At 43.1% G+C, this 12,329-nt stretch overlaps 1 protein-coding gene across 1 annotated transcript in view; it reads right to left on the bottom strand.

Moving 5' to 3' along the window:
• ANK3 (ankyrin 3) overlaps window positions 1-12,329 on the bottom strand; it is a 320,808-nt gene that overhangs the window by 45,254 nt on the left and 263,225 nt on the right. Inside the window, exons 28-31 of the mRNA XM_084845353.1 lie at window positions 10,402-10,556; window positions 6,824-7,035; window positions 4,339-4,546; window positions 2,041-2,137 (exon numbers count right to left, since the gene is read on the bottom strand). Coding sequence (XP_084701479.1) covers window positions 2,041-2,137; window positions 4,339-4,546; window positions 6,824-7,035; window positions 10,402-10,556 — 672 coding nt within the window. The remainder of the gene's footprint in view (window positions 1-2,040; window positions 2,138-4,338; window positions 4,547-6,823; window positions 7,036-10,401; window positions 10,557-12,329) is intronic.

The following is a 12,329-nucleotide window of genomic DNA, read 5'->3' on the forward strand; positions in this document are numbered from 1 at the left end:
TAGAAAGCAGTCCAGGGAGTGACTCAGCACAGATAGCAGACTGGGGGGGATGCGCGGCGCAGACGCAGAGAGCGGCGCCAAATGGTTCGCGCTTACAGAACGGTTGCGCCCAGAGGATCCAAGGGAAAAGGGGAGGGATTCTCCCTAGTCCTTATATTCAGGGGTCTGCCAGTAATTGCCCTTCAAATGGGGACCAACTGTTCTAACTTAGGGCATAGGGATGCTGCTGCTCAGATCTAGTTGCTACCTGTAGAGCTGTTAAGTTGTAAAAGAAGAATAAAGCTTTGAAAAGAATCCCTTTGTCTGTGTCTGGACTTGGCTACTGGATTAGACTGAGAGCCCTCCAAGGAGCCCTTGACAACCGAGGTACTTTTGGTGGGAGACAAGAGGAGGTTGGGGGATGTTGACCTGGTGTTGAATGGGGTACGGCTATCCTTGAAAGACCAGGTCCGCAGCCTGGGGGTCATTTTGGACTCCCAGCTGTCCATGGAGGCTCAGGTGTCAGCTGTGAGCCGGACAGCGCTGTATCAACTCCATCTGATACGGCGGCTGCGCCCCTTCCTTCCCGACCATCTGCTCCCAACGGTAGTACATGCCCTGGTCTCCTCTCGTTTAGACTACTGTAATGCGCTCTACGTGGGGTTACCCTTGAAGACGGTTCGGAAGCTGCAGCTGGTACAGAACGCGGCGGCTTGCCTGATTACAGGCAGCCGCCAGCGAGATCACATCACTCCAGTGCTGAAGGAGTTGCACTGGTTACCAGTTGTTTTCTGGGCCAAATTCAAGGTGTTGGTTTTGACCTTTAAAACCCTATCTGGTTCCGGCCCAGCCTATCTTAAGGAGCGCCTCCAGCAGCACCAGACAGGCTGCTTAACAAGATCAGCCTTGGATGGCCTTCTCTCTGTCCCATCAGCCAGGACAGCTAGACTGGTGGGGACGAGGGAGAGGGCCTTTTCTGTGGTGGCCCCCACTCTGTGGAACTCCCTCCCTAGGGAACTCCATCATGACCCCTCTTTAATGAGCTTCTGTCGTGCATTAAAAATGTGGTTGTTCAGGCAGGCATTTGGGGTGGGTTAGGGTATTTTAGAAAATGTTTTTATTGTAGAATGTTATTGTTTTAAACTGTTTTATTGTATGCTGTACATCTCCCAGAGTGGCTGGGTGACCAGCCAGATGGGCAATTAATAAATTTAATAATAAATAAATAAAAATAAATTTATTTATTTATTTGATCTGTTCCTTTTATATGCAAAGCATGTACTCTAAACTTGAGTTATGGTCCCTTCCAGAAGACTCACTGGTTGTTCTTAACCATGGAACTTGCATGATCTGTGACTGTTGGAATATCTATCATTAGTGAGTGGTTTTTTCCTCTTCCCCTCCTATCGCTTGATGGCTTGGCTCTGCCTCATGAATTGCTCCAATAAAACATGGAGAATTTCTAAAATTAATTCCAGAATTGGTACAAGTGAAATCTAACACAGGTTTCTCTCCCTTCTGTTCATTCATGTCTTATTTTTCCATCCAGCCCCTGCGTGCACTGTACAAAAAGGAACTGTAATATGATCATGTGTGCACCATTGCATCAATATTCCTTTGTACACGGTGTTTTTTTCAATGCCTACAAGGTCTTGTGCACAGTGGTAACCTGCATGTTAAAGAAAAGGAAAGAAAAGAAAAGTGAATGAACAGAAGCAACTGAAAAGTTGTGGCAACTGCTCATGGACAGTGGTGTGTACAAAGTCCAGAAATCAAAACAGAAGAATGGCAGATTGTGAATACATTATGGTCCCTCTCTGCAAACAAGACCAAGTAATTTGGAACACTAAAAACTGAGGAGAAATTCAGATGGGGAGAATTTTCAATCTGTACTAAATAGTCTATTTTTGCTCGTCTTCCACACCGCCCCCCAGCAAAAAATGTCATGCTATTGAACCAGATATACCAGCATATGTCACAGAAGTCTTTTCAATCTTTGTCATACAACTGATAAACCTTTACAGAAGATAATAATCTGGTTTGCATTTGCTTTTACTATACCTGGCTGAAACATTGGTTGTGAAAGAGACACAATCATTTACAAAGGTCAGCGGGGTGGTTCCTGTGATATCTTCCCACTGAGCTGGTGAAGTACCTCCTAGGGAATAAAAGATGAGTAAGTGACACATGTTTAAAAATGTTCTCAGTATTTGCACAGATTTCAAATTGTGCTTAAGTATATTCTTATTCAGGCATTCTGTACGTGAATAGGGCAAACACATGACAAGATGGATAGTTCCAGCCCCTCCCCTCTGTCGTGTTCCTCGCCCTCTACTTGTGGAGGATGACTGTCTGAAGGAGAGAGCCTCATGTATCTGTGGAGGCTCTCCATGTGAGCCAGAACACTGGAAAATCACTGTCTGAGAGGAGGCTCTGCTCTTCAGATAGCCACCCTCAATGAGTTGAGGGCAATGACTATGACGAAGGGGGGACAGGCATGGAGCACTTCCTCTCATCACATGTTTGCCCTATTCAGGTACAGAATGCCTGAATAGGGCTGATGCTTCTCCTTGATCTACGTTTTATTTGACCCCTAAGTCAGTCAGTTTATTACAATAATTATTAATAGAAGTGAGTATACCATAGGACTAGAAGTCAAGTTACTATTCCTATATTTGGGCAGCAAAAATAGTTAGACAGAGGAAAAGCAATACGCATGACAAGGTGAAGCCTCTTCTCACAAGAAAGATGGATGCTAGAAGAATGAGGAGGAGGAGGCTTGTAGCTGCTAAAGCAAGTTGAACAGATGGAAGAAACAAGATGGAGCCTTTTAGGAAACCTAGATGTAATGATCAGAGGGAGAGGCAAGACAGCAGTGCCTCCTCCATTGGCCTGCCTGAGATCAACTGTCATTAGGCTCCTCCCCTTCCTGCTGGCAGTCAAAGAAAGAGCACAGATCTAAGATTTAAGCAATTTTTGTTTTGCAAGCCACGTTGAGGGCTTTTAAACTTAAAAAGTGGGGCAAAAAAACAACTACCCTAAAATCTGGCACATCCTTTCACTGAGATACCCATATATGGGGTTGGACTTGATGGTCTGGGGTTGGACTCGATGGTCTTATAGGCAGGCCCTTTCCAACCCTACTATTCTATGATAACCTGGTGATAATTTGGGATGGACCCGTTCTCCATTTCCAGAGGGAAGGCCATGGAGGTGGTGAGTGACGCAGGGCTTGGATTACAGTGTGGGGGAGCTGCCCCCTTATTTTTTGTGGTGGCTGTTTTAGCTAATGTCTTTGGAAGGCATATGCTTTCTTTCCCTCCACTCCTTCCTTCATGAAATTCCTGGCCGCTGCTCCTCCTCTCGAGGCAGTGAGCAGTTCAGGGTACATATTCCCTGGCATTCACTCCAGTTCTAGGCAAGCGTATTGTGCATGTGCATGAAGGGTTTGGGACTGTGCATGACCCAGTGTGAGGAGCAGAGACCCTTACACAGAGAGCAGAATTGCAGCCATGCTGACAACACATCAGTCAAGGATGATGAAGCTAGGTTCACAGGATTAAGACATCAGCTGATGGCGAGAGAAACAATTATACAGTGCTGCATTAGATGCTTCCTGCTTCTCTCCCACTGTGCTTAAGAAGCGCTTAGTGCTTAGGAAGATTCAGACCAGGCACAAAGATGCTTCCTGCTTCTCTCCCACCGGCAGCACTAGTGCCTCTTCAGTGCCATGCATACTTTATTGCTCTTCCTCATAACATTTAAAGCCAGAACAAAATAGGCAGAATAGTAAAAATGGCAAGGCAAAATCATGCAAAATTAAAATAGGGTATGCTATTTTTACTTAATTTGCATAATTTATACAGGTTACAGGATTCCATTTTTCTTGGTGCAGAATTCCCTTACCACGATTTTTTATTGCTGCATCTTTTTTGATATTTGGAAGCCTCCAACTTATTTTAGCAATAAAACATTTAGAAAGATGCTGAATAAATGTGGATGTACTTTCTTATCCCTTTGTTTGTCTCGGGGCAGGCAACTTGCAGCCCATGGCTTAATTTCAAAAACCTTCTGCAAGCGAGCCATTCAGACCTCAGGCAAGAGTGATCTGTCTCTCCCCTGCCAGCCCACTGGACAGGGAAGAAGAGGGAAGGAAAAGGAAGGGAGATAGAGATGGGCAGGGGCATGGGCGGGCATGGAGGAGAATGGCACAAACAGAGAAAAGGGGGTAGCCCAGTCATAGAGAAAAGGGGGTTTCAGTTCCACCCACCCAACACTGGAATGTGCCCCCCCCAACAGATTACCCCTGAGGCAATGCAATCCTTGACAGAAAAAAAAGCACCCCACCGCTGGTCTAACCTGTAATGCTACATAGTAGACGAAGGCTGGGCGTTGTGTCGCCTTTGTATCCATTGGTTATCCCTTCCCCCGATGGGGGCGGCACAGGAATTGTCATGGTGATTGGTTTATGGAATTTTCTTCTTCTTGGTTCCACAGTGACAATGGGGCTGAACGTTGCTTTATTGCCAAGGATTTTCTTGACCGTTTCATCAGGAACTGGTTGAGCCTAATATTAATACAGAAAGAGAGCTTAAATTTATGATATTAAGGTGTGGGGTTTTTTCCAAGGAAAGCTGAATTATTCTTTCTTTACATCTTGTAGCGTCTTAGAATATAATGCTAGTCTTCTCCGTTTTATGGGACATCATGGCAGATCCTCAAAAATGCATATTTGTATTTTTACAAATACTGTAAATATTTCTGTAACATTTATATTTTGGTGTATGTTGCAAAAGCCACATGAATCCAGGATTTGGAGGTGAAAATCAATTACAAAATTCAATAATATGAATGCAGTATTAACACATTGCAAACGTTTATTCTTTTTGGTCTTCTATCAGTCTCAACAATGTGAGATGTTTCACTGCAATGGAGGACCTGAAAAAAATATCCTCATAGCTGTAGAGTTCATTTGTTCAGTTTATTGCTTAAATAAACTGTAAGCTTATGGTCTGTAAGCGTATGGTCAATAATCAGGCCATACACTTACAGAAACATAATAAATGTCCCTCTTAAACAGAAAGTGATACCAAATAAGAAATATTAAGGAGGGCAAGTATGACACAGCTAATTAAGACATTTCACAGAGTCTAAACAATATTTATTAACCTACTATAATATATTAGCAGGCTTAATCTTCTTTGTAAGTCAATAATTTTAGTTTCTCCCAAGCTCATTGGACAAACGTGGTGGTCCTTTAGAACATATAGTAATCTGTACCAGCCAGTAATAATGAGGTTATACTTCAAGAAGATTTGTTACTAGACTGAACTGTTAAGGGCTCTAGATATTGCTTCCTCAGCTCTGCATACAGGCGACATTCCATTAAAAAGTGTACTGTGTCCTCTATCTTGGGACAGCCAACTGGGCAGTATCCTTTCGCACCATGGGGAATCCTATACCATGCCTTCACCTCCATCAACTTCAGAGAATTCAGTCTGCATTTAGTCAGAAGCCATCTCAACTCATATGAGCCAACAGAGGACAAACAGGAGAAACAATACTTTTGTAGAGCGTATTAGAATGCCTCCCAGCAGCAGTGGCCATTGCAGTTTGAGTATCAACATCATGTAACCTTCTAGAGATCTCCACCCGGGCACTATCATACCCCCTTGCAAGCAAATAAGTTTGCAAATGTAAAGTTAAAATATGCCTTGTATATACTGTTGTTAAACGTTGGATTCAGAATTCAGATCCTGAGATGCTTACATTACAGTAGTGCAACCTTCCCTAACCTGGTGCCCTCCAGATGTTTTGGACTTCAATTCCCATCAGCCCTAGGCAGCATGGCCAATGGACAGAGATGCTGGAAGTTGTAGTCCAAAACATCCAGAGGGCACTGGGTTGGGGAAGCCTGTTGTATGGTGATCAAATGTGAAGGAGGACAGGGTTCTTGTACCTTTAATGAGTTGCACACAAGAGGACATTTTGGCAGCTGCAGTTTGCCAGACAGGAGTGAGAAAAGCTGCACCTTTTTTCATTGATACATCTCCTCTGAACCAGCACAATGAGTGGAGCTGAGCATGTATGCTCAGCTCCTCTTGCCCACCTAATACACTGTCTTGCCTCTGCCATTCCCACAAATTCTGCCTACACGTGTACACTTCCACATAGGCAAAATTGTTGTGGTTGATTTCCTCATTGAATCAGGGAATCAACAAAGCAATTTTCACCTTCATGTGTTGAACTGTACACACATTTCACATGTTCCATCCCTGTGTTGCACATGCAGGGGTGGCACAATATGTGAACTTGTTCCGCTCCTCATCTTGAGCCAGATTAGGCGAGATGTGTCATCTGATCTGATTCAGGTTAGGGATATATGAGAAATTCATTTTAGTTCATTTTTTAAAATCAGGATTTACTCAGTTTGTACCTTCCGGACAGAATATGGACTCAGACATAATCTACAGTCAAAGCCTGTACATTTTCAAGCTTGCAATGGGATTCCTGGACTAAAAAAAATACACTCGACAGCATGTGTAGATTTGAAAAATGTGCATGAAAAAATATGTACTTTGGAAAAAATGCACCTAAATATACTTTAATCATTGGGAGAAGAATGCATATGTTTTAAAGATCGCACAATTGATGCATACATTTAGGAAAACACGCACAGATTTTCATGCAAAAAGAAAAAAGTCAGCAATCTGACATGGACTTGAGTCAGAATGAGCTCTGAGCTGGAATTCGGAGAACTTTGGCGAGCTCAGGCTTTGCTGATTCACACATCCCTAGTTCACGTAAACCTGGCCTCTGGTTTTCAAATACGTGATCGTGTTACCTGAAGGCCTACTCGTATCCTTTTGGTTAATGCTCCTTCGGGGAAAGAAGCTTGGACACGAGGCACAGTTGTGCTGCTCAGGATGCCACCCTCTGGACCGATCTGGTTGCTTTCTTGCTTAATTCGTGAAACCACCGCGAAGTACTGGGGAAAGTCCTTTGTAATAATTCTGCAGATGCGCTTCTTCTCGAGTTCTTCGGCACTGTCTAGCTCTACGTAAGGAAAAACTGACAATGTTTTAATCAGGCACAAATATCACCGCTCAGCGATTATATGACTGGCATTTTCGAAGAGGGTCTTCGCTATTTCTGCCTTGCCCAAGGATGTCTTTGAGTAACTATGAAACATATAAACTGTCCTTAACCTAATGATTTCTCAAAGGACGTCTCCTCTTCCACTTCCAAAGAATCACCTAAAAAATCAAGCTGGTGGCTGTAAGGTGAATCCTCAACATACACCCACACAAGTTTTTGTTTTGGGTGGGTGGAATATGCCCTGCTCTTTATGGATTGGTTAGAATAGCTCATGATGATTGGATCTTAGGAAATGTTGGATAAGATACAGGCAAATATAAAAATATTTGTATTATTATTTATGTATCTAATGAATTTTACATCACAACTTCTGATGTAAAATAAAGTCCTGGGTTATGTTTCATACATTTGTTGTTTATTCGGTCAGTCGCTTCCGACTCTTCGTGACTTCATGGACCAGCCCACGCCAGAGCTTCCTGTTGGCCGTCGCCACCCCCAGCTCCCCCAGTGTTGAGTCCGTCATCTCCAGAATATCATCCATCCATCTTGCCCTTGGTTGGCCCCTCTTCCTTTTGCCTTCCACTTGCCCTAGCATCAGCATCTTCTCCAGGGTGTCCTGTCTTCTCATTATGTGGCCAAAGTACTTCAGTATTGCATTTAATATCATTCCCTCAAGTGAGCAGTCTGGCTTTATTTCCTGGAGTATGGACTGGTTTGATCTTCTTTCAGTCCAAGGCACTCTCAGAATTTTCCTCCAGCATTTTCCTCCAGCCCCTTTTCAAAGATCTCTACCATTTAAAAATGTCTATAGATAGTGTTTTGGAGTTGATACCTATGTTTGCCAGGAGAGGGTGCTGCTCTCAGGAAAACAGAAATTATTCCATTTTAACATGGAGAAGAGACAAGGAATGGGTGACTATAATTTATCTCACGGTAGAATCAGATAACAAAGAAGTAATAATACCTGGACAGCTCCTATTCGTCATCAAGATGCCATCACTTCAATATGCAGCATCCCCTTCTCACCGTTTCCATACTATACACAGGCATTTGTACATTTCTTCAAACAGAGAAGCCTGGCCTTTGCCACAGACATAACCACATGGGGGAAGCAATGTCTGATCTGGCACATCCCTGCCACCAGCAGCAATTCAGGTGAGCATAGTGGCTGAAAATAGTGCTACCGTGCTAATTTGAACTGCCGCTAGAAATAGCTAGGCCACTTCATGTAGAGGAGTATACTCATAGCTAAACCAGTCCCTACACCATTTTCAGCAGCATTTGATTTTTTTAAAAGCACCTATGAGTCTCTTGTGTCTAAAGCGGGGGTGGGCAACATTTTTGCACCTGAGATCCGCATGTGGTGCTGGGCAATGAATGAGGTCCAGGGCTGTATGCAGGGTGTGGGTGTGGCTGATGGCAGTGTTGAGCCCGGCTAGGGCTGGAGAGCGTCCCTTCGCCCCCCTCCCTCACACATACACAGTTTTCTCTCCACTCACTCTCACACCCATACACGTGCACATGCATTCCCCCCACTCTCAAAGCCTCCAGCATTCCCCCCCACTCTCTCACACACATTCCCCATTCCCATCTCTGTGTAAACACCCCATCCCTGACTGCTGAGATTCCATTACACCTTCCCCTTGCTGCCTAGCTGATTGCTGCAGGGAACAGCTGAGGAGCCCAAAGCCAATCAACTGGGCAGCAGGGAGGTCCATGATTTAAATAGGGAGGATGACGAGCAGGGATTATTTTCTCATACATGGTATTCCCTATGTAAACTGTGATCTCTACAGTCCACCAAACAGGTATGTGACAGGCTGGGAAGAGCGCGATGGTGCTGGCGAGGATGGCGTGTTGGGAGAGCCATCGCTGCATGCCACCCTCCCCATTTAAACTGTGTTCCCACCAGCCTGCCAACACTTGTTTGGTGTGACAGGGGAGCATGATTCTGGTGGTGACTGTGGCAGGAGGGCGCCCACAAGTCACAGTAGAGGCAGCTGTAGGACACATACTGTTTGCAGGCTATGGATTGCCCACATGCAGTCTAAGAGGATTAGTCATGATCGCTAAATAGGACCTCCATAGTCAGGAGCACTATGCCTCTTAATATCAGTTGTGATGGCGATAGTGGGGAGACAAACATGTTGCCTCCATGCCCTGCTTGTGGACTTCCCAGAGGCATTTGGCTGGCCACCACGGAAAATCAGGTTTTGGAATAGATAGGCCCTTGATTCAGCAGAACTTAGTTGTTCCATAAGTAAATGCTCGTGGTGTGGGAGAGAAAGAAGATAGGAGAACTAAATGTACATCCCAGCCAGTGCAGATTTTACATTTGCATTATACATTGACTGAAGCAATTTTAAGTAAGTGTGTACAGCCTAATCAAAGTCCCTGACTTTGCGAAGGCAGCAGGACATGTAAGGCTACTTAATTTCCAGGAATGGAATTTTTCCAACCAAGACAAATATTCCACTCATTGATTCCTTGGCAAAAATGGTTTGGAGCCACTATTATATATCAGAGTTGTAAGCTAACAGTAAATATTTAGGGCAGCCTTCCCCAATGTGGTATCTTCCAGATGTTTTGGTCTACAGGTCCCATCAGCCTCAGTCAGCATGGATTACAGGGATTACTAGGGTTGTACTCCAAAACATCTGGAGGGCACCACCTTGGGAAAGGCTGACTTAGGGCAGCAGTGGGCAAAAGGTAGATCTCCAGATGTTTTGGACTTCAGCGCCCCAAATCCTCTGCCAGTATGGCCAATTGTCAGGAATGCTGTGAGTTGAAGTCCAAAATGTCTAGAGATCTGGTTTTTGCCCACCCCTGACTTAGGGAATAACAAATTTTCCAGCTGAAAATGTGTGAAAATGACTTAACATTGGCATAAATGGAAACAGTAGTGAGATGGAAAACAAGGGAAGTTCCAACAAAATTGGAATGCTATGGAAGTTATGCATTGTGGTAGAATTAACAGAAGTAGCAAAACTGATTTTTTTAAAAGGGAGGATGATAAGTAATAATTCTGAAGTTAAATGGGCATCATTTATTCACTTCTGGAACATACATCTGGACACTGAAAAATATTTCATAACCTTTTTGCACTTCCATAATTAGTTCTTGATTGGAGGGTTATATATTTTTTCTGCTGGCAGGGATGATTCCTATGGGTGTATATCCATACCATATTGTGCTGTGGTGATGTCATTTGTACAGTTGCCATGCGATTCAGCTTATCATTTATAAAACAACGCATTTTTCTACTCAGTATTTCTCCAGCAGTTAACATTAGTACAGGCGAAAGTGGTAGTGGGACATATTTACCTTCATTCATGCCATTCAGTATTTCAGTGAGGTTTTCATGCCTGCTGTCATACTGATGTTCCTTCCATGTTTCACCATTTTCACTTCGGAGCACAATCAGTTCCCTTTCCTTTCCTCGCATCGATCCAAAATGGGGGATTTCCACTATGACAGGACTACACCAAATAAAAAGAAGAAGAAGTCATTCATATTGTACATGCATTTTTTGGTTCTCTAAACACCCCTCCCTTATTGAGAGCTCTTTATTTTGTCATATAGTTACAAGCACGCTTATGGGAAAAAATGGTTAATAACTGGCAAAGCTGCAAAACCCTTTCCACTTCTAAGTGCAAGTTACTGTTTTTAATGATCCACTCCAATTACACATGGAGATAAGCAGACACAGGACTGCTGACATACATCAATTTGCAGAAACAAACAGAAGTTACAAAAGTACATATATGCAAATAAAAAGAAAGGGTTTCAGCAGGCAAGCTCATCCTGCGCTTGGCTATGCATACACAATGCCATATATTCAGGGCTGTGTGTACTCAGCACTAAAAAAAAAAAAAAGGCCAACTTTTTGTTGTATCAAAGTAACTGAAATTCTGTGCCAAGACAAGCTGAATTCTGCAACTGGTATAAATTATGCAACTTAAGCTAATTCGGATAAGCTCTTTCTGTTTGCATAATTCTTTCTGCTTCTGCTAGTTGCAGGAAGAAATAAGAAGAAATGCAGGACACTGATGTGCGGGACCCCAATTTCGGAAAATCTTAATAATCCTTCTGGCTTTGTTTTGAGACTTCACCTAATGTTCTCCACCCAATTCCAAGCATATCATTGCAACCACAATCAGCTGCATACTTGCTTTTAAAAAAATTGTTTTAAAGATGAGACACTCACAAAGCTGGATTTTGCTTTTCCTCTGCTTCAGCAGAATCATGGTGTGTGTGTGTTTTCACACACATACACACACACACATACACAGTCCTGCACATACAACATGCTATTTACTCAGGGCTGCATGTGTGCTCTGCATTTAAAAAAGAAAAAGAGAGAACTGACATTTTGCTCCAAAGTTATTAAAATACATTGCAAATAAAAGCTGGTTTAAACAGGCACTGAAGCTCCATTCCCCGACCATGGGAGATCTTATTATCCATACAGTTTCAAGCCCTTCTTTCAAGCCATAAGGACTAGAAACTTAAAAAAGGGGAGGGAACACTGAGAGTCTCAGGAAGATGGATTCTGTGCCCAGCACCACAATCTGTACTTTTTCTGACCTTGCACAGAACCACAGAATACACACAGCCCTTTAATCAGTATCAATGGACAATGCACCAGCATAGGCAAAGACAGATTTTGATTCTCAGGTGTAGAAGAGACACAGTCAGGTTTAAGACAAAAAACCAAACACGTTCCATTTTGCTGACATGCCACTTTTACACTGACTTGGATGGAAAGCATATCTTTTTCTCCAGTAGAACACTGAGATGAAATCTTTCATGCAAACAAATTATTGCAAACTGAAATGTACACAATCTAATTTTATAAAGCCACATTGAGTTCAATAGGGCAAATCAGTCCCATTGAATTCAATGGGGTAAGTCCCACTAAATTCAATAGGGTTTACTCTCAAATTAGCATGTGTGGGATGGGGCTGTTAGAGCTTGACCATCAGTTGAGGTATCTATTTTTCTCCACCACCTTTCGAGTGAACTCATGTTTCTTTCCACGTGCTTCATATGCTAAAGCCCTTGATAAATATTAATCAGATATGATCTGGAGTAGATTTAGCCACTTCTGGGAGCATCTGCATGTCAGAATGCCTCTATGTGATCTTTATTTTATGTACAATGAAGATTCCCTGGCTTCAGCCTTGATGTCAAAGCCTACTGGTATCAGTTTATGGATGTAGAAAGGATCTGCTAAACAACTTAACCTGGAG

Source organism: Heloderma suspectum, chromosome 3 (assembly GCF_057233095.1).
Source record: "Heloderma suspectum isolate Gila_16-S chromosome 3, 16-S_ref, whole genome shotgun sequence".
Classification (NCBI taxonomy): domain Eukaryota; kingdom Metazoa; phylum Chordata; class Lepidosauria; order Squamata; family Helodermatidae; genus Heloderma; species Heloderma suspectum.